A 20995-nucleotide genomic window follows, 5' to 3' on the forward strand; every position below is an offset into this window, starting at 1 on the left:
ATCCTTTATATATGTAAAGGAGGAGGAGGTCAAAACATATTTCCTGCCTTCTGGGTCCTTACAAGGGCTAGATTGTCTTGCAGGGACCGACAAAGGTCTAAAACTCAGGACTTCCACTTATGGGAGAGAGAAAAGTTTCAAGACAGAGAGTTTGTGTTTTGTATCCTAAGAAACTGGGACCTGAATTTTCCACTTGGTTTCACCTTCCCTGCAGAACCAGTGGACGAGTCCTTTGAAAAATAATTGGGTAGGATTTCTGGTCCAATTTGCTTCCCCTTAGGTAAACCACTAAGTAAACCATCATTCTCTCCTTAGGCACACCATTATTCTGTTCCCCATTTCACAATGTCAGTCTGGATGTATAAAAGCTCTCGCCGGGCGCGGTGGCTCATGCCTGTAATCCCAACACTTTGGGAGGCTGAGGCGGGTGGATCATGAGGTCAAGAGATCAAGACCATCCTGGCCAACATGGTGAAACCCCGTCTCTACTAAAAATACAAAAATTAGCCGGGCGTTTGGCACACACCTGTAGTCCCAGCTACTCGGGAGGCTGAGGCGGAAGAATTGCTTGAACCCGGGAGGCGGAGGTTGCAGTGGGCCGAGACTGCGCCACTGTGCTCCAGCCCGGCGACAAAGCAAGACCCCGTCTCAAAAAAAAAAAAAAAAAAAAGCCCTCTCAGTGGGCTCCCTAAAGCGCCTGCCTGCCAGTAGGAGCTCCCACCTTCTTTCCTCAACCCTCCCAATCCACCGCAGCCCAGAGCACAGTGTCTGGTTATCTCCCCGTATACTACATTCTTGAGCTGTTTTTCACACCCTACGTGCTAGTCCTGGGCCGTACATAGGGTAGACCCCCATATTTCATTAAACTGGAGTGATTCTACGAAATTGCACGCTCCCACCTATCGGTACTCCCAGCTTACAGAAATTGTATGCCTTATCTTCAGCACTAAACTAAAACCTAACCAAGGAAGTCCGGATCCCTAGGGTTCTTTCTACTCTCCAATTCGGTTTATCTAAGCCCAACAGCCCCTAGCTTCACGTTCTTCCTTCGCAGACTTCTTTCCCTCCCTCCCGCCGCAGGCAAGCGGCAGCCTTAGAAAACAAAACTTCGCGGATCTGGAAGTAGACCCCCGACTGCGGAAAACCAAGCAAACTTGGACGCAAAACCCGCCCGGCAACTCGTGACGTCATCTCGCCCCGCGCTCGGATAGGCTGTACCCACTCCACGCTGGTTGAGGGGTTCTTAAAGTCCTTTGTAACCCAGACTGGAGCCCAAGGGGACCTCTCGTGGACGCGGACAGAAATGCAGCCTGTGAGGAACATAAAAGCATCACATTTAAGCGCTCGAAAGAAAACCCCCAAGAACACATACAGGTTCCTCCCCGTTCCTTCCTCGAAGCTCCGCCTCCATCCTGCACCTCGGCTGTTGATTTATTTTCCCTTTGTTAACTCGGCCATCGGCCTGGCGGGCCTGGCGTTTCCCAGAAGGCCCAGCGCCGGGAAGGGATTTGTAGCTGCTCCGTCATCGTGCGGCCCGACGGTGGCCGGCGCTCGTGTGCAGGCCCGGGTCGGTTCCTGGTCCCCGGTGCGAGGGTTCACGCGAGGCCCTGGCCTTGGTCCCCGGACTAGGCCGCGACCCCGGGTGCCATGAAGCAGGAGGGCTCTGCGCGGCGCCGCGGCGCGGACAAGGCGAAACCGCCGCCGGGCGGAGGGGAACAAGAACCGCCACCGCCCCCGGCCCCCCAGGATGTGGAGATGAAAGAGGAGGCGGCGACGGGTGGCGGGTCAACGGGGGAGGCAGACGGCAAGACGGCGACGGCAGCGACTGAGCACTCCCAGCGAGAGCTGGATATCGTCACCTTGGAGGGTACGGGAGCCCAGGCCGGGAACGTGCAATGATCATGGGTGACAGCTACCCCTGTGATTCGGCTTCTCGCTGGGAAGCCAGAGCAGCCTCCACCACCCCTAGTTCCTTGGGATCACCCCCAGATACCTGCCCCCACTGTCCTGACACTCCCGACTCCAGGCCCAATGACTGAATCTTCTCTCCAAGGCTGGGAACCACTCCCCTCATATCCTGTCCGTCCCCATATCTGGGGTTGCGTCTATATCTAGGTCCCACTGGGCCTGGGGACTCCCTCTTCTAAGTCCTCCCCTTTCTAAGCTCTCCTATCTGACCTGTTCCACTTAAATCCCACGCGACTGATTTTCGCGCCCCCAGTATATGACTAATTGATCCCGCTAGAAACCAGTGTTTGTGTCTATGTGTGTAAACAGGTCCAGGATGACCTAGAATATTGGCTCCTGAGTTTTAAAACTGTGCAGAATATTTTTGTTGTCCTAGCTGCCTTTGGCAAACTCCCCAGCATGAACCATTTCGACCTGGTATCTTGTTTGCGATATTTCTCTAACTGAAGTGCCCCGGCAGTTCCCTTGCCCTCTCCTCCCTTCAGGCCCCTACTCCCGCTCTGTTTCTGAAGGGTTTAAATACACACACACTTAAAACTTTTCGGGTGTCATCTTTGTTTGGTTTTGTAATACTCACCTTTGACCTAAACTCCTATATACCAGTGTCTCCTATTTCTTTTCTCCAAGGTTTCTGTTTCGGGTATCTATAGTCCTCTTGTTCCTCCAAGTTCATGTTTTACTTTTTCAACTTAAAGCATCCTGTCTACATTTGAAGTGGGTCAAGTGAGAGCTTCCCACTGTGATCCTGATGCCGTTTTCCTGGTTCTGGATCAAGTGGGACCAGACTACTTACTAGGTTTTCTTTTCATTACATTGCATGAGAAACTAGCTCAAATACAGATTGAGATAAGCAAAGTTATCCTCCTGGGTGGTGCTTTGGAGGATGTGATGGTGTTGACTACATCAGCTCTTACTTTAAAGTTGAGCAACAGGATTAGTATCTAATAGAGATCCTTTTACCTACAGTAGTGACAACCAGTGTCAAAGGTGCCACTCAGCATTGCCCACTGGGCAGTGTTTATTACAGGCACTTCATTTTCTTGTTGTAAAGTAATTCATAGTCATTGCAGAAATTTTGGAATGTATGAAAAATTCAAACGGGGGGGGTCATGGGAAACATGGTCAACATTTTTTCTTAAGAATTTTTGAGCTGCTCTCCTATAATTGAAGGCAAGTTATATACCAGTATCCTAGCTGCCTTTGCTACATACAGTTTGTATCAAGGCATAACTAAATATAAGTTTTGAATTTTATGTGTTTTCATTAACATCCATAAACATAATCAGCATTCAGTTTATTCCAGAAACATTTATTGAACACCCAATTAGAGCAGAAGCTCTGGAATTAGTTCCCTCGTCTGTATGAATATGAGGAATAGTACAGTACTTTATTGGACTGTTGTGAATATTAGAATGCGTAAAACTGTGCCTATCACGTTGTTATATCATTGGCCTAGGTACTCTGTGCAAAGCGCTGAATAGACAGAAGTGCCTAAGAAACTACTCATTGATTGCATTCCCTTATTGCTTTGCATTTAAACTGTTTCTAGTTTCTTGCTATTATAAATAGCTTTGAAGCAATCATCTTTGTGCCCAACTTTAAAAATCTACTTTTATAATTATTTCTTCAGTACAGATTTCCAGAATCTACATGCCTGAGTTTAAAAGGCTGAGCGTTTTAAAGGTTTTTGATAGTTATTATCCAGAAAAACTGTACTGATTTACATTATATCAGGAGAAATGTACTTTTCACTGTACTCTATAATTTTTTTTTTAAACATTGGAGTCTTGCTCTGTTGCCCAGGCTGAAGTGCAGTGGCACAATCTCGGCTCACTGGAACCTCGGCCTCCCCAATTCGAGTGATTCTTCTGCCTCAAGCTTCCCAAGTAGCTGGGATTACAGGCGCCCGCCACCACACCCGGCTAATTTTTGTATATTTAGGAGAGCTGGGTTTCACAGTGCTGGCCAGGCTGGTCTCGAACTACTGACTTCAGGCAATTCGCCCACCTCAGCCTCCCAGAGTGCTGGGATTACAGGCATGAGCCACCGCACCCAGCCTATAATTTTTTTAATGTTACTAATTTGGTAGTTTAAAAATGTTTCCATTTGTGATTACTCAAATACTAATGAAATATAATTTTTGTCTGTAAGCAATTTTTCCTCCTTGTATGTTGGTTCGTCTCCATTTTTGTTTTGAAATTGTGACATTATAACTGTTATACCATTATATCTCTTAACCATTTATACAACTCTTTATAGAATAAAAATGAATCTTTGATCACATTTGTTGAAAATATTTTTCTTTTGTATATACAGTTATCCTAAAGGGTTTTTTAAATGAAGTCAGGCTTATTAATCTTTTGTGCCTATGTGATTTCTTACATTGTTTACATTTAGAAAGGCTTGTCCATTAAGATATGATAAATCTCCAGGTTTCTTTACTTTCTTGGTTTTTCTTCCTCTGTCATCCTCTACCCCATCCCCCATCCCTCCTGTATTTTTTTCTTTTTTGAGAAATGGGGTCTCACTGTGTTGCCCAGACTGGTTATGTCTTAAAATCAGTATGTGGCATCTGTAAATATTGTGTACCCCATTAGGGCAGAAAAGGTGATTAGTTGAATTTTGCCCCTTTGTGAGAGGCTCCTTAGAACCCCCTGCCTGGAGTGGTGGGGGACTAGGAGTCGAAGTGACATCGTTTTCTTCTCTGCTCCTCTTCAGACATCAAGGAGCACGTAAAACAGCTGGAAAAAGCTGTTTCAGGCAAGGAGCCGAGATTCGTGCTGCGGGCCCTGCGGATGCTGCCTTCCACATCGCGCCGCCTCAACCACTATGTTCTGTATAAGGCTGTTCAGGGCTTCTTCACTTCAAATAATGCCACTCGAGACTTCTTGCTCCCCTTCCTGGAAGAGGTGAGTGAGTCAGGCTAACTGAAAGGATGCAGGCCTGGCCTCAGACCCCCAGAAATATCATTTTCCACCCAGAAGTCCCATCTTACTACCTGCCGTAGCATGAGGAGTGAAGCCAAAGCAGCCCATTTTAATACTAATCTACCCAGTGATAAGGGAACCATCCACTGCCCTGTAGTGTCATTCTTCCAGGTCAGGGGATCAGGACCCTACCAGTCAAACTCATTTCCTACTACTCTGCAACATGTGCCCTCTAGTTGAGGTTGAGTTGGGTGACCTCTTTGTTGTCCTAGGAGAGAGAAGGTGCTGCTGCCTCTTTCCTCTGAAGCTTCACTGTGGAGGAAACAGAACAGTGGTTAAGAGCACAGGTGTTAGGGCCGGGCACGGTAGCTAACATCTGTAATCCCAGCCCCTCTGGGAGGCTGGACTCAAATGATCTGCTGGCCCAGGAGTTCAAGACCAGCCTGGGTGACATGGTGAGACTCTGTCTCTGCAAAAAGTACAAAATGTAGCCAGGCGTGGTGACACCTGCCTGTAGTCCCAGCTACTCGGGAGGCCAAGGTGGGAGGATTGCTCGAATGCAGGAGGTGGAGATGGCAGTGAACCAGGAGTGCACTACTGCACTCTATCCTGGGTGACAGAGTGACCCCCCACCTCAAAAAACAAACACAGGTTTGAAAAGTAGAGTTGAATTTGTATCCAAACTCTGACAGTTAGTACCTGTGAGACTTGAGCAAGTGACTTCATCTTGCTGTGCTGCCTCATTTTCTTCATTTGTTAAATGTGATGAAGAGATGGGGGACAGGGGAGTATAAAGCTCCTAGAAGAGTGCCTGGCACGTTGTGAATGCAGACGAAGTCAGTTTGGTGGTGGTGGTGGCCTCCATGCCAGGAGAGCCCTTTCTTTATCCTTTGTAGCTGTAAAGTCTCCCTCGTGATTCATGGCATGCTCCAGGTGTCAGCCTTCTCAAATTCCATGGACCCTCCAGCACCTGCATTTCCTTAAAATCCTATATAGTTACAGTCAGTTCCATGGATGTGAAAACTCAGAAAATCCCTGGAGGCAGGGCAGTGAAGAGTTTCTTGTCTGTTAAAGGGGAAAAGGTACTCTTCCCCCCGCAACTCCACCTGGCATGTGTTCTGACCTTCACATCTCCAAACTCATAAAACATTATTTTGGGGAGCGACTGTGACACATTATTTCTTCCAGTGGCAATGACAAAATTGAAAATAAGTTTTGTGTATATGTTGACTTTACCCAAATTTTCTTTGTTCCCACAAGAAACAGTTTTTTGGTCTCGTGATTCTTGATTTTCTTGATTGCATCTCTAGAATTATTTCATGAAGCCCTGTGTGGTAGTATTTGCAGTGGTTCCAGGTGTGGTGTTTTAATCTCTCTATTAGATTGGGCTCTTTGAATGTTCCTTACATTGCCCTTCATGTCCCCATTACGTGCTGTAAAGTTTATTATTCTCCTATAACACTTTATTGTGTTTATTAATATATTGCCAGCCTCCTTGACTTGTTCATTTTTTTGAGATGGAATCTTGCTCTGTCACCCAGGCTGAAGCACAGTGGCACAGTTATAGCCCAGTGCAGCCTCAAACTCTTGGGATCAAGCGATCCTCCTGCCTCAGCCTCCCAAGTAGTTGGGAACACAGGTGCATACCACCATGCTTGGATGGTTCTTTTTTTATTTTTTGAGAGATGGGGTCTCGCTGTGTTTCCCAGACTGGTCTCAAACTCCTGGCCTCAAGCAGTCTCCTGTCTCAGCCTCCCAGGTAGCTGACACTACCAGCATAAGCCACCACACCCAGCTCCTCCTTGATTTCTTTGGGAAAGACTATCATCTTTATTTTTTTATCCCTAGCACATAGCAAAATCTTGGCACATAGTAGGCACTCGATAAGTATGTTAAAATACATAGCAGATGCTTAATAAATTCTTGGTTACTTGATTTGACTGAGTTTTTCCATGTCCTCTCCTAGCCCATGGACACAGAGGCTGATTTACAGTTCCGTCCCCGCACAGGAAAAGCTGCGTCAGCGCCCCTTCTGCCTGAAGTGGAAGCCTATCTCCAGCTCCTCATGGTCATCTTCATGATGAACAGCAAGCGCTACAAAGAGGTATCCAGGATGCCATGAGAGTGGGTCACAAGCCCCAAGTGATACAAGGGGTTTGGCAGGGAGATCGTCCCTGGTGAAGAAATGGAAATAATCATTGAGATCTTAAGAACTGTCCCCCACACTCTTTCCCCATAGAGGCATGTGCTTACCCCACATCCGGGGAAAATCCATTCCTGCTCTGGGCACTGTGGGACAGGGCTTGCAGTGGTCATGCTGTACCAGTCAGTGGGTGATACCAGCGTATTACATTATTTGGGGAAAATAGGGGCATTTGGAGACAGAAGGACCTGGGTTCCAATCCCAGCTGTACCCTAGGCAAATTAATTTCTCCCAGCTGGCCAGGCACAGTGGCTCATGCCTGTAATCCCAACACTTTGGGAGACTGAGACAGGCGGATCACCTGAGGTTGAGAGTTCGAGACCAGCCTGACCAACATGGAGAAACCCCATCTCTACTAAAAATACAAAATTAGCTGGGCATGGTGGCACATGCCTGTAGTCCCAACTACTTGGGAGGGTAAGACAGGAGAATCACTTGAACCTGGGAGGCGGAGGTTGTGGTGAGCCGAGATTATGGCATTGCATTGCAGCCTGGGCAACAAGAGCCAAACTCTGTCTCAAAAAGAAAAAAAAATTTCTCCCCACTATATGTAAAACGGGGAAAATAGTACCTATCTTACAAGATGGTTAGCATTACCTAAAATAATTTGTTTGCAAATACTTAGCACGATGATCTGCACATGGTAAGCCTTCGTGATATTTTAGTAAATGGTGGCTGTGATTATGGACTAATAGCTCCATTTTGCATACTGCACTTCCTCCACTCCCCCAGCTGGGGCCAGCTGCTTTGTTCATCATGGCCGCTGTCACAGGAGCACACTCAAGAAATAAGTCCCACTCCTTAATTTCCTGTTTTTCTTTCCTTTCCTTACCGCACTATTTTTGGTGGGTGGGTAGGTAGTTGGGGGTTTTTTTGAGATCTCGCTTTGTTGCCCATGCTGGAGTGCAGTGGTGTAATCACAGTTCACTGCAGCCTTGACCTCCCCAGCTTAAGCGATCCTTCCACCTCAGCTTCTTAAGTAGCTGGGACTACAGTGTGTGCCACCACACCCAGCTAATTTTGTATTTTTTTGTAGAGACAGGATTTCGCCTTCTTGCCAAGGTGGTCTCCAACCCCTGGGCTCAAGTGATCCCCCGGCCTCGGCCTCCCAAAGTGCTAGGTTTGTAGGCATGAGCCCCTGCACCTGCCTACTGTTTTGTTTTTATGGGCGATGGGGTCGTGCTATGTTACCCAAGCTGGTCTTGAACTCCTGGACTCACATAGTCCTTCCACCTCAGCCTCTCATGTAGCTGGGATTACAGGAGAGGCACGTGGCACTGTACTTGGCTGTTTGTTTTTGGGATATAATTCACCCCTTTAAAGTATACAATTTAGTGGGTTTCGATATATTCACAAAGTTGTATATTCATCATCCCTAATTCCAGAACATTTTCATCATCCCAAAAAGAAACACCATACCTGTTAGTAGTCACTTTTCATTTCCCCTTACCCAGCCAGCCCCCAGCAACTACTGATCTGCGCTGTGTCTCTGTTGAGGATTTGTTCACTCTGGACATTTCACGTAAATTTAATTACACACGATGTGTCCTTTGTCTCTGGCTTTCTTCACTAAGCATCATGTTTTCAAGGTTGATCCATGTTACAGTGTATGTCAGTACTTCATTCCTTCTCAAGGCTGAGTAATATTCCATCATGTGGATAGGCCACATTTTGTTTATCTGTTCATCAGCTGATGAGCACTTGGGTTATTTCTACTTTTTGGTTATTATGAATAATGCTTCTGTGAACATTTGTGTACATGCTTTTATGTGAACATAAGTTTCCAGTTCTCTTGGCTGCATATCTAGGATGGGAATTGCTGGCTCAAATGATAACTCCATGTTTATCCTTTTGAGGAACTACCACTTGATTCTCTTTTGGCTTCCCCAGGCACAGAAGATCTCTGATGACCTGATGCAAAAGATCAGTACTCAGAATCGCCGGGCCCTAGACCTTGTGGCCGCAAAATGTTACTATTATCACGCCCGGGTCTATGAGTTCCTGGACAAGCTGGATGTGGTGCGCAGGTACAGGCGACCAAGGGTCTCACTTGGGGCCCTCAGGGTCAGAGACTTGGTCAGTCACAGGCACACAGCTGTGGACCTGCAGAGGGCAATGAACCGGTAGATGTAAGCAGGAAAGAGGGGCAATGGTTCTCATGCCCTGCACCACGTGAGGGGTGTGGGAGAGAGACTGATGCTAGATGAAGAAGTAAGTCACTGCTGGGCTGTCCTCAGCTTCTTCCCTTCACCCCACATCAAGGTAGGACTGAGGGTGGGTTAGGGGTGGAGGAACAGGCTAGAAAACATTTTACTTCTTTGTTCAAAACCTGGAGTGGCTTCCCATTTCCCTCAAGGAAAGGCAGAGTCCTTACAATAACTCATAAGGCCCAATATGCTCTGCTCCATTTTGACCTTATAGATGTCACCTCCTCTTGCTCCTCAGCCCCACTGGCCTGCCTGGTATGCCCAGCATGCTCTTCCTCAGAGCCTTTGCACTGCCTGCCCCCTCTGTCCAGAACACTCTCCTCCCCGCCTCCTTCAAGCCTTCACTTAATCGATCCCTTCTCAGTGAGTCCTGCCTTGGCCAAGCTATTTATCTGGGGTTGTTTTTTGTTTTTTTTTTTGGTTTTTTTTTTTTTTTAGATGTCTTGCTCTGTTGCCAGGCTGGAGTGCAGTGGCATGATCTCGGTTCACTGCAGCCTCTGTCCCCTGGGGTTCAAGTGATTGTCCTTGCCTCAGCCTCCCAAGTAGCTGGGATTACAGGCGCACACTACCATGCCCGGCTAATTTTTTTTGTATTTTTAGTAGAGATGGGGTTTCACCATGTTGGCCAGGATGGTCTCGATCTTGGCCAAGCTATTTGAAAGCACAGCACATCTTTCTCACCTCCTGCATTCCCCGTTGCAGTTCCCCTGACTTCACAGCCATCCTGTCTTCTGCTGCACTGCACGATGTCCTTTCTCATGCTCATTGTCTCCCCCACTGCATTCCCTAAGGGCTGGATTTTGTCTTTTTCGCCCATCCAGAATAGTGCTACACACCTCAGGCAGTCAATAGTTAAATATTCAGCGAATAACCAGAAAAGCAATTTGTATAACTTTTTTTTTCTTTTTTATGAGACAGACTCTCACTCTCTCGTCAGGCTGGAGTGCAGTGGCGCAATCTCAGCTCACTGTAACCTCCGCCTCCTAGATTCAAGTGATTCTCGTGCCACTACACCCAGCCAGTTTTTGTATTTTTAGTAGAGACGGGGTTTCACCATGCTAGCCAGGATGGTCTCAATCTCCTGACCTCGCGATCCACCCGCCTTGGCCTCCCAAAGTGCTGGGATTACAGGTGTGAGCCACCATGCTCGGCCAACTTTTTTAAGAAGTTGAGAGAGAGTGAAGGGTCAGAGCCAGTTCAAAGAGTTGTGATTTGAAGGCTTTGACATCTTTTTTCTTTCCTCCTTGAAGCTTCTTGCATGCTCGGCTCCGGACAGCAACACTTCGGCATGACGCAGACGGCCAGGCCACCCTACTGAACCTCCTGCTGCGGAATTACCTCCACTACAGCCTGTACGACCAGGCTGAGAAACTGGTGTCCAAGTCTGTGTTCCCTGAGCAGGCCAACAACAATGAGTGGGCCAGGTACCTCTACTACACAGGTGAGCAGAGGGGCCCAACCCACAAATCAGGTGTCTCAGGCCTGCTTGGTGTAAATTTTCCAAGGGGTGGTACATAAGAGGACCATTTGGCACTCTGGCTTTCCCGGGGGGTTGGATAACCCCATTCTGTTGACCAAGTCTGCTCTCTTCCACTCCCAGGGCGAATCAAAGCCATACAGCTGGAGTACTCAGAGGCCCGGAGAACAATGACCAATGCCCTTCGCAAGGCCCCTCAGCACACAGCTGTCGGCTTCAAACAGACGGTAAACCAGAGCCACCATTATCTCTTTGCCTCTTTTTTTTTTAAATTGAGTTGATGTCTCACTATGTTGCTCAGGCTGGTTTTGAACTCCTGGGCTCAAGCAGTCCTCTCGCCTCTGTCTCCCTAAGTGCTGGGATTGCAAGTGTGAGCCGCCATGTCTGCAAAAGGTTGCTTCACATCTATTTGTGGGTATGAAAAAGCAGACACCACCTGCACCTCTGGCAGTTGATGTTCAGTGTCTTCCTTGCAGCTGGGTTTAGATTATTCCTGATTCCCCAGCACTTCTGACAGTCATTCCAGGCATGGATCTAGATTGTGTTGATTAAAAACCCCGGGTTCTTACCTGGTCCATGTTCACATTTGGAAACTGTATTGTCTGTGGCCTAGGAACCCAGAATAGCTCCGTAGGCTGACTGGCTCAGTAAAGATAAAACTTGGCCACTTAAGAGCTGGCAGTCACCAAGTATTTTTTTAAGCATCAAGCTTGGTATTAGGTACTGTAAAGGATAGGAAGGGAGGATAAGTGCTCTTTCTCTCTCACTCTCTCTTTCTCTCTCTCTTTCTTTCACTTTTTTGAGATGGAGTCTTCCAGGCTGGAGTGCAGTGATGCAGTCTTGGCTCCCTGCAACCTCCACTTCCTGAGTTCAAGCATTTCTTCTGCCTCAGCCTCCTGAGTAGCTGGGCAGGTGCCTGTCACCACACCCAACTAATTTTTGTTTTTTGTGGGTTTTTTTTTTTTTTTTTAAGATGGAGTCTTTCTCTGTTGCCCAGGCTGGAGTGCAGTGGTGCCATCTTTGCAACCTTTGCCTTTGGAGTTCAAAGGATTCTCCTACCTCAGCCTTCCAAGTAGCTGGGATTACAGGCACCCGCCACCATGCCCAGCTAATTTTTATATTTTTAATAGAGATGGTGTTTCACCATGTTGGCCAGGCTGATCTCGAACTCCTGACCTTAGGTGATCCACCCACCTCGCCCTCCCAAAGTGCTGGGATTACAGGCATGAACCACCATGCTCAGTTTGTATTTCTTTCTCTCATTTTCTTTTCTTTTCTTTCTTTTTTTTTGGCAGAATCTTGCTCCAATGCCCAGTCTGGAGTGCAGTGGCGTGATCATGGCTCACTGCAGCCTCAACTTTCAGGGCTAAGATGATTCTCCTATCTCAGCCTCCCAAGTAGCTGGGACTACAGGCGTGTACCATCACACCTGGCTAATTTTTTGTAGAGACAGAGTTTTGCCAGGCTGATCTCCAACTCCTGGGCTCAAGGGATCCACCCACTTGGGCCTCCCAAAGTGCTGGGATTACAGATGTGAGCACCGCATCCTGCCAATATATGGTATTTCTTTTTTTTTTTTTTTTGAGACTGAGTTTTGCTCTGTCACCCAGGCCGGAGTGCAATGGCACAGTCTCGGCTCACTGTAACCTACACCTCCCAGGTTCAAGCGATTCTCCTGCCTCAGCCTCCCAAGTAGCTGGGATTACGGGCATGCGCCACCATGTCTGGCTAATTTTGCATTTTTAGTAGAGATGGGATTTCACCATGTTGGTCAGGCTGGTCTCAAACTCCTGCTCTCAGATGATCTGCCTGCCTTGGCTTCCCAGAGTGCTGGGATTACAGGCTTGAGCCATCGTGCCCAGCTGGTATCTCTTTCCTTCTTTTTTTTTTTTTTTTTTTTTTATTTGAGACAGAGTCTTGCTCTGTCACCCAGGCTGGAGTGCAGTGGCATGATCTCAGCTCACTGCAACCTTCGCCTCCTGGGTTCGAGCAGTTCTCCTGCCTCAGCCTCCTGAGTAACTTGGATTGAAGATGCATGCTACCACGTCCAGCTGATATTTGTATTTTTAGTAGAGACAGGGTTTCACTATGTTGGCCAGGCTGGTCTTGAACTCCTGACCTCATGATCTGCCTGCTCCAGCCTCCCAAAGTACTGGGATTATAGGCATGAGCCATCATGCCTGGCAAGGTATTTCTTATTACAGTATTTCAAATAGATAAAAAATGTTGACTCAAAAGCTTGAAGGGTATATGTGAAGTCAGAGCCCAGCAGCCAGGATGTAGACCCAGTCTTCCCAAATTCAAACCTTTGCTCTTACCTTCACACAATGTCCACCTCCATAGTGCCTTGACAGGGAACGGGAAATATGTACATTGATTAGGTCAGTGCAGTGGGAGATTTATTTCTGTTCAGAAGTTCAGAGAAAGTCAGATTTGTTTTTGATCAAATAATTAAAGAGAAAGGGTCTTAAAGAAAAAGTTGGCTGGATACAGTGGCTCACACCTATAATCCCAACACTTGGGAGGCCAAGGCAAGAGGATTGCTTGAGACCAACCTGAGCAATATATGGAGACACCATCTCTGCAAAAATAAAACACCTAGCTGGGTGTAATGGCACATGCACCTATAGTCCCAGCTACTTGGGAGGCTGAGGTGCAAGGATCACTTGGGCCCAGGAGGTCAAGGCTGCAGTGAGCCGTTATCATGCCACTACACTGCAGGCTGGGCAACAGAACAAGACTCTGTCTCGAAAAAAGAAACGGGGCCGGGCACAGTGGTTAATCCCAGCACTTTGGGAGGCCGAGGCAGGTGGATCATGAGGTCAAGAGATCAAGACCAGGCTGGGCGTGGTGGCTCACGCCTGTAATCCTAGCACTTTGGGAGGCCGAGGTGAGTGGATCACCTGAGGTCAGGAGTTCAAGACCAGCCTGGGCATCAGGGTGAAACCCCATTTAAAAAAAAAAAAAAAGAGATCAAGACCATCCTGACCAACATGGCGAAACCCCCACTCTACTAAAAATGCAAAGATTAGCCAGGTGTGGTAGCGCCCACCTATGTTCCCAGCTACTCAGGAGGCTGAGGCAGGAGAATCACTTGAACCTGGGTAGTGGAGGTTGCAGTGAGCTGAGATTGAGCCACTGCATTCCAGCCTGGCAACAGAGCAAGACTCCATCTCAAAAGAAAAAAAGAAATGTTAAAATTGAACGGGACTTTGAAAGATGGGTAGGATTTTTACAAAAAGTAAAGCCTTTTCAGACACATGGTACATGAGCAAAATGTTAGATTGCTTACAATATAAGACACACTAAAGTGTCTTTTAAAAATCACTAAAGATCCAAGTAATTAACGTATAAAATGCGCCATGTACCCCAGGAGGGGCTTTCAGGCAGTGTTTTTAAATGAGATTTTACTATGGACATGGAAGCTTTCCATTTCCTGTGGTGGAGCCCAGTGGCAGGAAGGCTTAGAGAGAGCTGGAAAAGAGGCCAGGGCACTGTTGGTGAGGGAGCCCGGGGAGAGAGAAGGCGGGAGTGAAGGCATGTTTGGGAGAAGGCCTGCAACCAGCCCTCTGCCGTCTGCCCTCACATACCCCTGCCACACCCCTGTCGCCACCCCAGCTTACGGAATCACCTGGGGGTCTGATGAAGCTATAGGTTCCTATTCAAAGAGTCTGTTCCTAACGGGCCCTGGGTGATGCCAGTGCTGCTGGTGCACAGAGCGTGCTGAGGAGGGTGGTGCCAGCTCATCCCTTCAGGGCTGGAGGCCAGCTGGTGTTCGTTCCTGAAGCTGCCTTGTCTCCTGGAAACTCGAATGTCTCTCTCCACCCATTCTTACCCTCCCTGTCTTTACTTAATGCCAGCTTCGCTACCTGTGTTTTCCATCCCACTCCTTCCTCTCTCTTCCTTCTTTGGCTCATTGCCTGTTTGCTTCAGTCTCCGGGCAGAAAGTCCCCAGCCCTGCTACTTCTCCTCTCAAGCGGCCATTCCTGTCCCCCTCAGCTCCCTCCCCAACAGCACAGTGGCCAGCTCCTTCCCTCCAGTGTTCTCTCTGCTCCTCCTCACCACCCGGCCTCAGCAGAGCACTCTGAGAGCTTCTCTGTCGATAGTGAAACCCTCATTCTCTCCTTGAGCGTCCTTGTTTGCTTTCCCAGCTTCAGCTGTCGCCTGCATGATGCTCTTCAGCCGGTACACGGCTAACTCCGTTACTCTGCTGGGGCTGCCACCTCAAGGTCCCACAGACTTGGTGGCTTAAACAACCAAGATGTATTTCATCACAATTCTGGAGGCTCTAAGTCCAAGAGCAAGTGTCAACACTATTGGTTTCTTCTGAGGGCCTCTCTCGTTTGCTTGTGGATGGCTGTCTCCTGGTGTTTTCACATGGTCTTCCCTCTGTGCATGTCTGTGTCCTGCTCTTGTCATAGGAGGACAACAGTCATATAGGATTAGGGCCCACCCATATGACCTCATTTTACCATAATTACCTCTAAAGGCCCTATGTCCAAATACAGTCCCACTCTGAGGTCCTGGGCTTTAGGTCTATAACATGAATTTGAGGGGGATGCAGTTTAGCCTATAACACTGCCTCTGACCCCTCTTGTGAACATCAGGCCTACAGATCCAGCTCTCCCTCCCACCCCCCATATCTCTCTATTCAGCGTATCCCAAACAGACCCCTCCTGGCCCCCTTCCCAGTCCTTCCTCCTGCTGTCCCAGTCCAGATAAGGGCCTTGGAATCCTCTGACTCTCCCTCACTTCCTTCCCGTCACTGGGTCATCTGTTTAATTGTCTGCACATCTTCTGTGTTTGCCTGTTCCTTGGTGTTGCTGGTGCCGTGGTTCCAGCTGCTAACATTTCCAGACACTTCTGCCTGGTCATCTTCCTCTCCACCAGCCCAGCTTACACTCCCTTGCCTTACTAAGCAGGGCTCCAGCTCTCTCCTTCCCCTGCCTGGGAAGCTTCCATTGCTCCCCATTGCCGCAGAATGTTGTGTGGTCTCGTGAGGTAGACAGGCTGGGTATTGTTATTGTTATTTGCTAGTTTTAGAGATGAGGAAGCCAAGGACCCAGTTGCTCAGTGTTTACTAGCTAGACAGCAGGCGTTCTACGTGCCAACTTCAAACTGCTCAGCCTGGCATTCAGAATGGCATGGCATGTCCCCAGACCGTGGTCCCAACTGTTCAATTCCTAACAGCTCCCAGCCACCCACACGTCTCCGCCTCTTTTTCGCACTGTACCCTTGACCCTCCTTTTTCTGCTTTGTCAGAATCCTTAAGGCACTTCATAAATAACCATTTCCAGGGATTTCCCCTCACACCTGGGTTACTCCAAGGGACAGGGTGGCCTCATGGGTGCCTGTTGGGGGTGAAGTGTCCACCTGGCCATGGGTGTGATCACACACTCCTGTTGTACCCTCTGCTCCCCCTGACACTTGCTGCCCCGTGATTTAGCTGCCTTGTGTTCTGTGCCTCCCATTTGCTGGTAAGACCCTGAGTCGGCAGGCGTCCTTGGTTTCTTCATCTTTAAACCTAGCAAATAACTACGGTCCCTCCACCATAGTTCTTGCGTGGTGCTGGATCCACAGTTGGCACCACTTGGAAATACCTCAGTCCTGTGGAGGAAGACAGGCCAGGTTTCCAGCCAGCTTTCTATGTCTGTATACTCTGCTCTTCGCTGAGGCCAGGCCCCTTCGGGCTCGTCTGCCTCTACCCAGATAATGAATTCTACCCACTGATCCCCTCCTCTCCTCCAGTAACAGTCTGCCTCCCTAGTGAGCATCTGGCTGACACCTGTTCCATTCCCCAGGCCTATGAGGCCTGGTCCCTTGCCATTTCTGAGCCGCAGCACCCGCCCATCTGGCTTTAGAGTGCTGTCATTTCAGAGCAGAGTGTGCACGGGGTGGTCAGGTGAAATGCAGCTGAGGGCTCTGCGACCAAAGGCAGAGCTTGGATCCCATGCCCTCCTCCTTTCTCTGAGCCTAAACAGAGAAAGGCTCCCTTTCCCTGTTTCCCACTGTATCTGGCAGAATTTAGGCCACATTTCATTTTCTTCTTCCGCCCATGGGGCTCCCTGCCCACTGTGTCCCGTCACTCTGTTCAGGTGCACAAGCTTCTCATCGTGGTGGAGCTGTTGCTGGGGGAGATCCCTGACCGGCTGCAGTTCCGTCAGCCGTCCCTCAAGCGTTCACTCATGCCCTATTTCCTTCTGACTCAAGGTAAGGCTGGCTTCCCCACCCCAGAGCCCGCTAGGCCCCCTTCACTGGGGCCTTTTCCGTGCCCATGCCGGTTTGCATCATCCAGTCCACTCCTGTTCTCCCTGCAGCTGTCAGGACAGGAAACCTAGCCAAGTTCAACCAGGTCCTGGATCAGTTTGGGGAGAAGTTTCAAGCAGATGGGACCTACACCCTAATTATCCGGCTGCGGCACAACGTGATTAAGACAGGTGTGGATCAGGATCTGAGGGGCTGTTGGAGGAGCAGAAGCCAGGCTGGGGCAAATCCAGTGGCTATCTGTGGGCAAGTGAAGGGTCTGTGCCCACCCTGCCCTGTCCACCCCATTGCTCCTTCCTCTCCCAGGTGTGCGCATGATCAGCCTCTCCTATTCCCGAATCTCCTTGGCCGACATTGCCCAGAAGCTGCAGTTGGATAGCCCTGAAGATGCAGAGTTCATTGTTGCCAAGGTGGGGCTGGTTCAGGAACCACAGGGACCAGGTTGTCACTTTCCTGCCAATTTCAGGAGGCAGGAATGGGAGGAGTTTGGCCAAAGAGGGGAATAGGTAAAGCAATGGCAGTCTTTTCAGGGAGTGCCTGTCATTTGCAATGAAGCCAAGAAGTTGCCAGAGGGAGAATGGATGTGCGTGTGAGTGTGGGTCTGTGCACATGTTGAGTTTATCATAGTGCCTGTGAGTGTTAGAATATAAGGCGGGCAGAGGAATGGGATGGAACAAGATGTTCTCTGGCTTAGAAGATGGGTGTGCTGGGCCAGGCGCAGTGGCTCATGCCTGTCATCCTAGCACTTTGGGAGGCCAATGTGGGCGGATCATCTGAGGTCAGGAGTTTGAGACCAGCCTGGCCAGCTTCACAAAAGCCTGTCTCTACTAAATATACAAAAATGAGTCAGGCATGGTGGCAGGTGCCTGTAGTCCCAGCAACTCAGGAGGCTGAGGCAGGAGAATTGCTTGAACCCGGGAGGCGGAGGTTGCAGTGAGTCAAGATCACGCCACTGCACTCTCCTGCCTGGGTGACAGAATGAGACTCTGTCTCAAAAAAAGAAGATGGGTGTGCTGGTGAGCTTTCTTTCCTCTTTGGGGGCCTGCAGGCCATCCGGGATGGTGTCATCGAGGCCAGCATCAATCATGAGAAGGGCTATGTCCAATCCAAGGAGATGATTGACATCTATTCTACCCGAGAGCCCCAGCTGGCCTTCCACCAGCGCATCTCCTTCTGCCTAGATATCCACAACATGTCTGTCAAGGTGAGAAGCCCGTGGCTGCAGAGTCACACCTGGCAGCATCACGCCCCTCCCTCCACATTCATGGATTCCTCAGAGAAGACAGGCTTCGTTTGTGACCCAGGTCCCAGCCAGTCACTGTAAAATCACTGAGCTGCAGCACAGGGGTCCCAGAATTGGGAGGGGACTTGGCCACAGTTCCACAGCTAATTGCCCTCTCCTGTTCTGTTTAAGTGATTTGGTCACCACGGAGGACCAAGCAGGGATTCAGAGGGCAGAGCTCTACATTTGGTTCCAAATTTGAGTCATTTAACTTCTCAGAGCTCTATTTCTCCATCTCTGAAGCTGATAGGAAGGTGTTACCTGTCTTGCTTGCTTCATAGGGTTGGTAAGATTAAATGAAGTCCTTGTATTGAGGCACTTAACAAAGTCTAAATTGTAAAAAAGATAGGACTGGGCTGGGGTGGGAGGGGATGTGGCTCACACCTGTAATCCCAGCACTTTCGGAAGCCGAGGCAGTTAGATCACCTGAGGGCCAGAGTTCAAGACTAGCCTGGCCAACATGGTGAAACCCCGTTTCTACTAAAAATACAAAAAAATTAGCTGGGCAGTGGCACGCATCTATAATCCCAGCTACTCAGGAGGCTGAAGCAGGAGAATCGCTTAAACCCAGGAGGTGGAGGTTGCAGTGAGCCCAGATCATGCCACTGCACTCCAGCTTAGGCAACAAGAGCAAAACTGTCAAAAAAAAAAAAAAAAAGATGGCACTGTTATCTAGCTCCACGAAATGGAGAGCCCTCATCCTCAGGCACTGAGTTTGGTGCTGTTACTATTTGGTTGCCATGTTTTCTTCCAGTCTCCTCCCAGGAAACTAAGGTATATTGCTGCCTTGCTTAAAATCCAGCTAAGCCCTTCTTCACGGGATATGCAAGGTCCCTTGTAACCTGGTCCCTAATGTCTCGCCTGCCTTCCCGCTCCTGCCCCAGCAGCCTGCAGTCAGCCCCACTGAGTACAGGCCTGGCCTCTCCCCATTCCTACACCCACTATGTTCCTCCTTTTCCTCCTCCCTGCCCAGTCGAGAGTGTTGGTCGTTTATTTCTCTCTTTTCAGTATTTCCCACAGGGCACAGTAATAATTCCTTTGATGCCTGGCCCCCCACTAGACTAACTGGAGAGAGCCCGCTGCTTCCTGCCAGGTGTTGGCTCACAGGGGACACAGAGAGTGCAGGTTGCACAAATGCCTCCCCTGCTTCCTTCCCTCCCTTACCTCACTCCTCTCTCTGCTGTGTCCCAGGCCATGAGGTTTCCTCCTAAATCCTACAACAAGGACTTGGAGTCTGCAGAGGTAAGCTCTCTGCTTTCTGGGTGAGACTGAAAGGTCAAATTTCCACACAGAAGGGGCGGTGGGGAAGTGTCTGGAAGGGCTGGGAGCTGCTCTGAAGCTTTGGCCTCACCCCGCCTCTCTCCCCAGGAACGGCGTGAACGAGAACAGCAGGACTTGGAGTTTGCCAAGGAGATGGCAGAAGATGATGATGACAGCTTCCCTTGAGCTGGGGGGCTGGAGAGGGATCAGGTGAATGGGGACAGGCTCTTTCCCCCTCGGGCGTCCCCTGCCCAGGGCACTGTCCCCATTTTCCCACACACAGCTCATAGGCTGCATTCGTGCAGGGGGTGGGGGTGCTGGGAGCCAGCCACCCCCACCTCCCTCAGGGCCCCTCCCCAGCCGGTGACTGATTGCACAGTGGGCAGGAGGGTGGGCAGGTGACCTCCCCGGGCAGGGTCCTGGCTAGTGGTGTGGGAGGAGGAGGGAAGGATAGCCCTGTGCTCCTCTAGGGAACAGGGGCCTAGAACTGGGATGTCTTGGCTTGTATGTTTTTTGAAGCTTCTATTATGATTTTTAAACAATAAAAAGTTCTCCAAAGCGTTTTGTGTATCAGTTACTATACTTCACTGCAATATTGGCAGCCTTTGATTTTGGTTTTTTGGCCTTAGAGTTCTAGCCCTAGGTGTGTAGTAATCTGAAGGCCTGATGGGTCGGCAGAGGGGGAGGTACCCAGGGGAGGATGGAGGGACCCTGAGCTGGAGTCAGGGGCCTAGGTTTACTCTGTTTCATACCTGTGTGGTTCTCAAATACTGGCAGATTACCACATCTCTCAGCCTCCTTCCCCACATCTGCCATAAGATTAGTCAGTGAACTGGTTCTTAAAAACAGGAATCCAGGCCAGGCTTGGTGGTTCACACCTGTAATCACAACACTTTGGGAGGCTGAGGCAGGCAGATCACAAAAGTCAAGAGATAGAGACCATCCTGGCCAACATGGTGAAACCCTGTCTCTACTAAAAATAGAAAAATTAGCTGGGTGTGGTGGTGCATATCTGTAGTCCCAGCTGCTCAGGAGACTGAGGCAGGAGAATCATTTGAACCCCAGAAGGGGAGGTTGCAATGAGCTGAGATCAAGCCATTGCACTTCAGCCTGGCAGATAGAGTGAGACTCCGTCTATAAATAAATAAATAAATGTTGAGTATGTTCTCACTGCTCACACACCATCCATTCCCTGTCTCCCTCTCCTTGAGTCTCTCCATGGCCTGAGACAAAATAATACTGAAATTAAGCCTATTAATAACCCTCCAATGGCCTCTAAGTTTTGGCCAGGCATGGTGACTCACGCCTGTTATCACAGCACTTTGGGAGGCCAAGGCTGGCAGATTCCTAGAGCTCAGTTCGAGATCAGCCTGGGCAACATAGTGAAACCCCATCTATACTAAAAAT

General features: G+C 49.1%; 1 protein-coding gene across 1 annotated transcript; it reads left to right on the forward strand.

Moving 5' to 3' along the window:
• Nucleotides 1-1483: 1483 nt before the first annotated feature.
• Nucleotides 1484-20146, forward strand: PSMD3 (proteasome 26S subunit, non-ATPase 3). The gene is made up of 12 exons (XM_035301458.3): nt 1484-1867; nt 4687-4877; nt 6862-6999; nt 8989-9125; nt 10556-10746; nt 10906-11009; nt 16878-16992; nt 17100-17219; nt 17353-17456; nt 18095-18250; nt 19520-19570; nt 19697-20146. The coding sequence occupies exons 1-12, from the start codon at nt 1648-1650 to the stop codon at nt 19772-19774; spliced, it is 1605 nt and encodes a 534-aa protein (XP_035157349.3). The 5' UTR covers nt 1484-1647; the 3' UTR covers nt 19775-20146.
• The last annotated feature ends 849 nt before the right edge of the window (nt 20147-20995 follow it).

The sequence above is a fragment of the Callithrix jacchus genome, chromosome 5 (assembly GCF_049354715.1).
Source record: "Callithrix jacchus isolate 240 chromosome 5, calJac240_pri, whole genome shotgun sequence".
Classification (NCBI taxonomy): Eukaryota; Metazoa; Chordata; class Mammalia; order Primates; family Cebidae; genus Callithrix; species Callithrix jacchus.

Coding starts and splice junctions, on each gene's coding strand:
- PSMD3 (XM_035301458.3), top strand. CDS start 1,648: ATGAAGCAGGAGGGCTCTGCGCGGCGCCGCGGCGCGGACAAGGCGAAA. Junction 4,878..6,861: donor TGCTCCCCTTCCTGGAAGAG/GTGAGTGAGTCA, acceptor GTCCTCTCCTAG/CCCATGGACACAGAGGCTGA. Junction 11,010..16,877: donor CTGTCGGCTTCAAACAGACG/GTAAACCAGAGC, acceptor CACTCTGTTCAG/GTGCACAAGCTTCTCATCGT.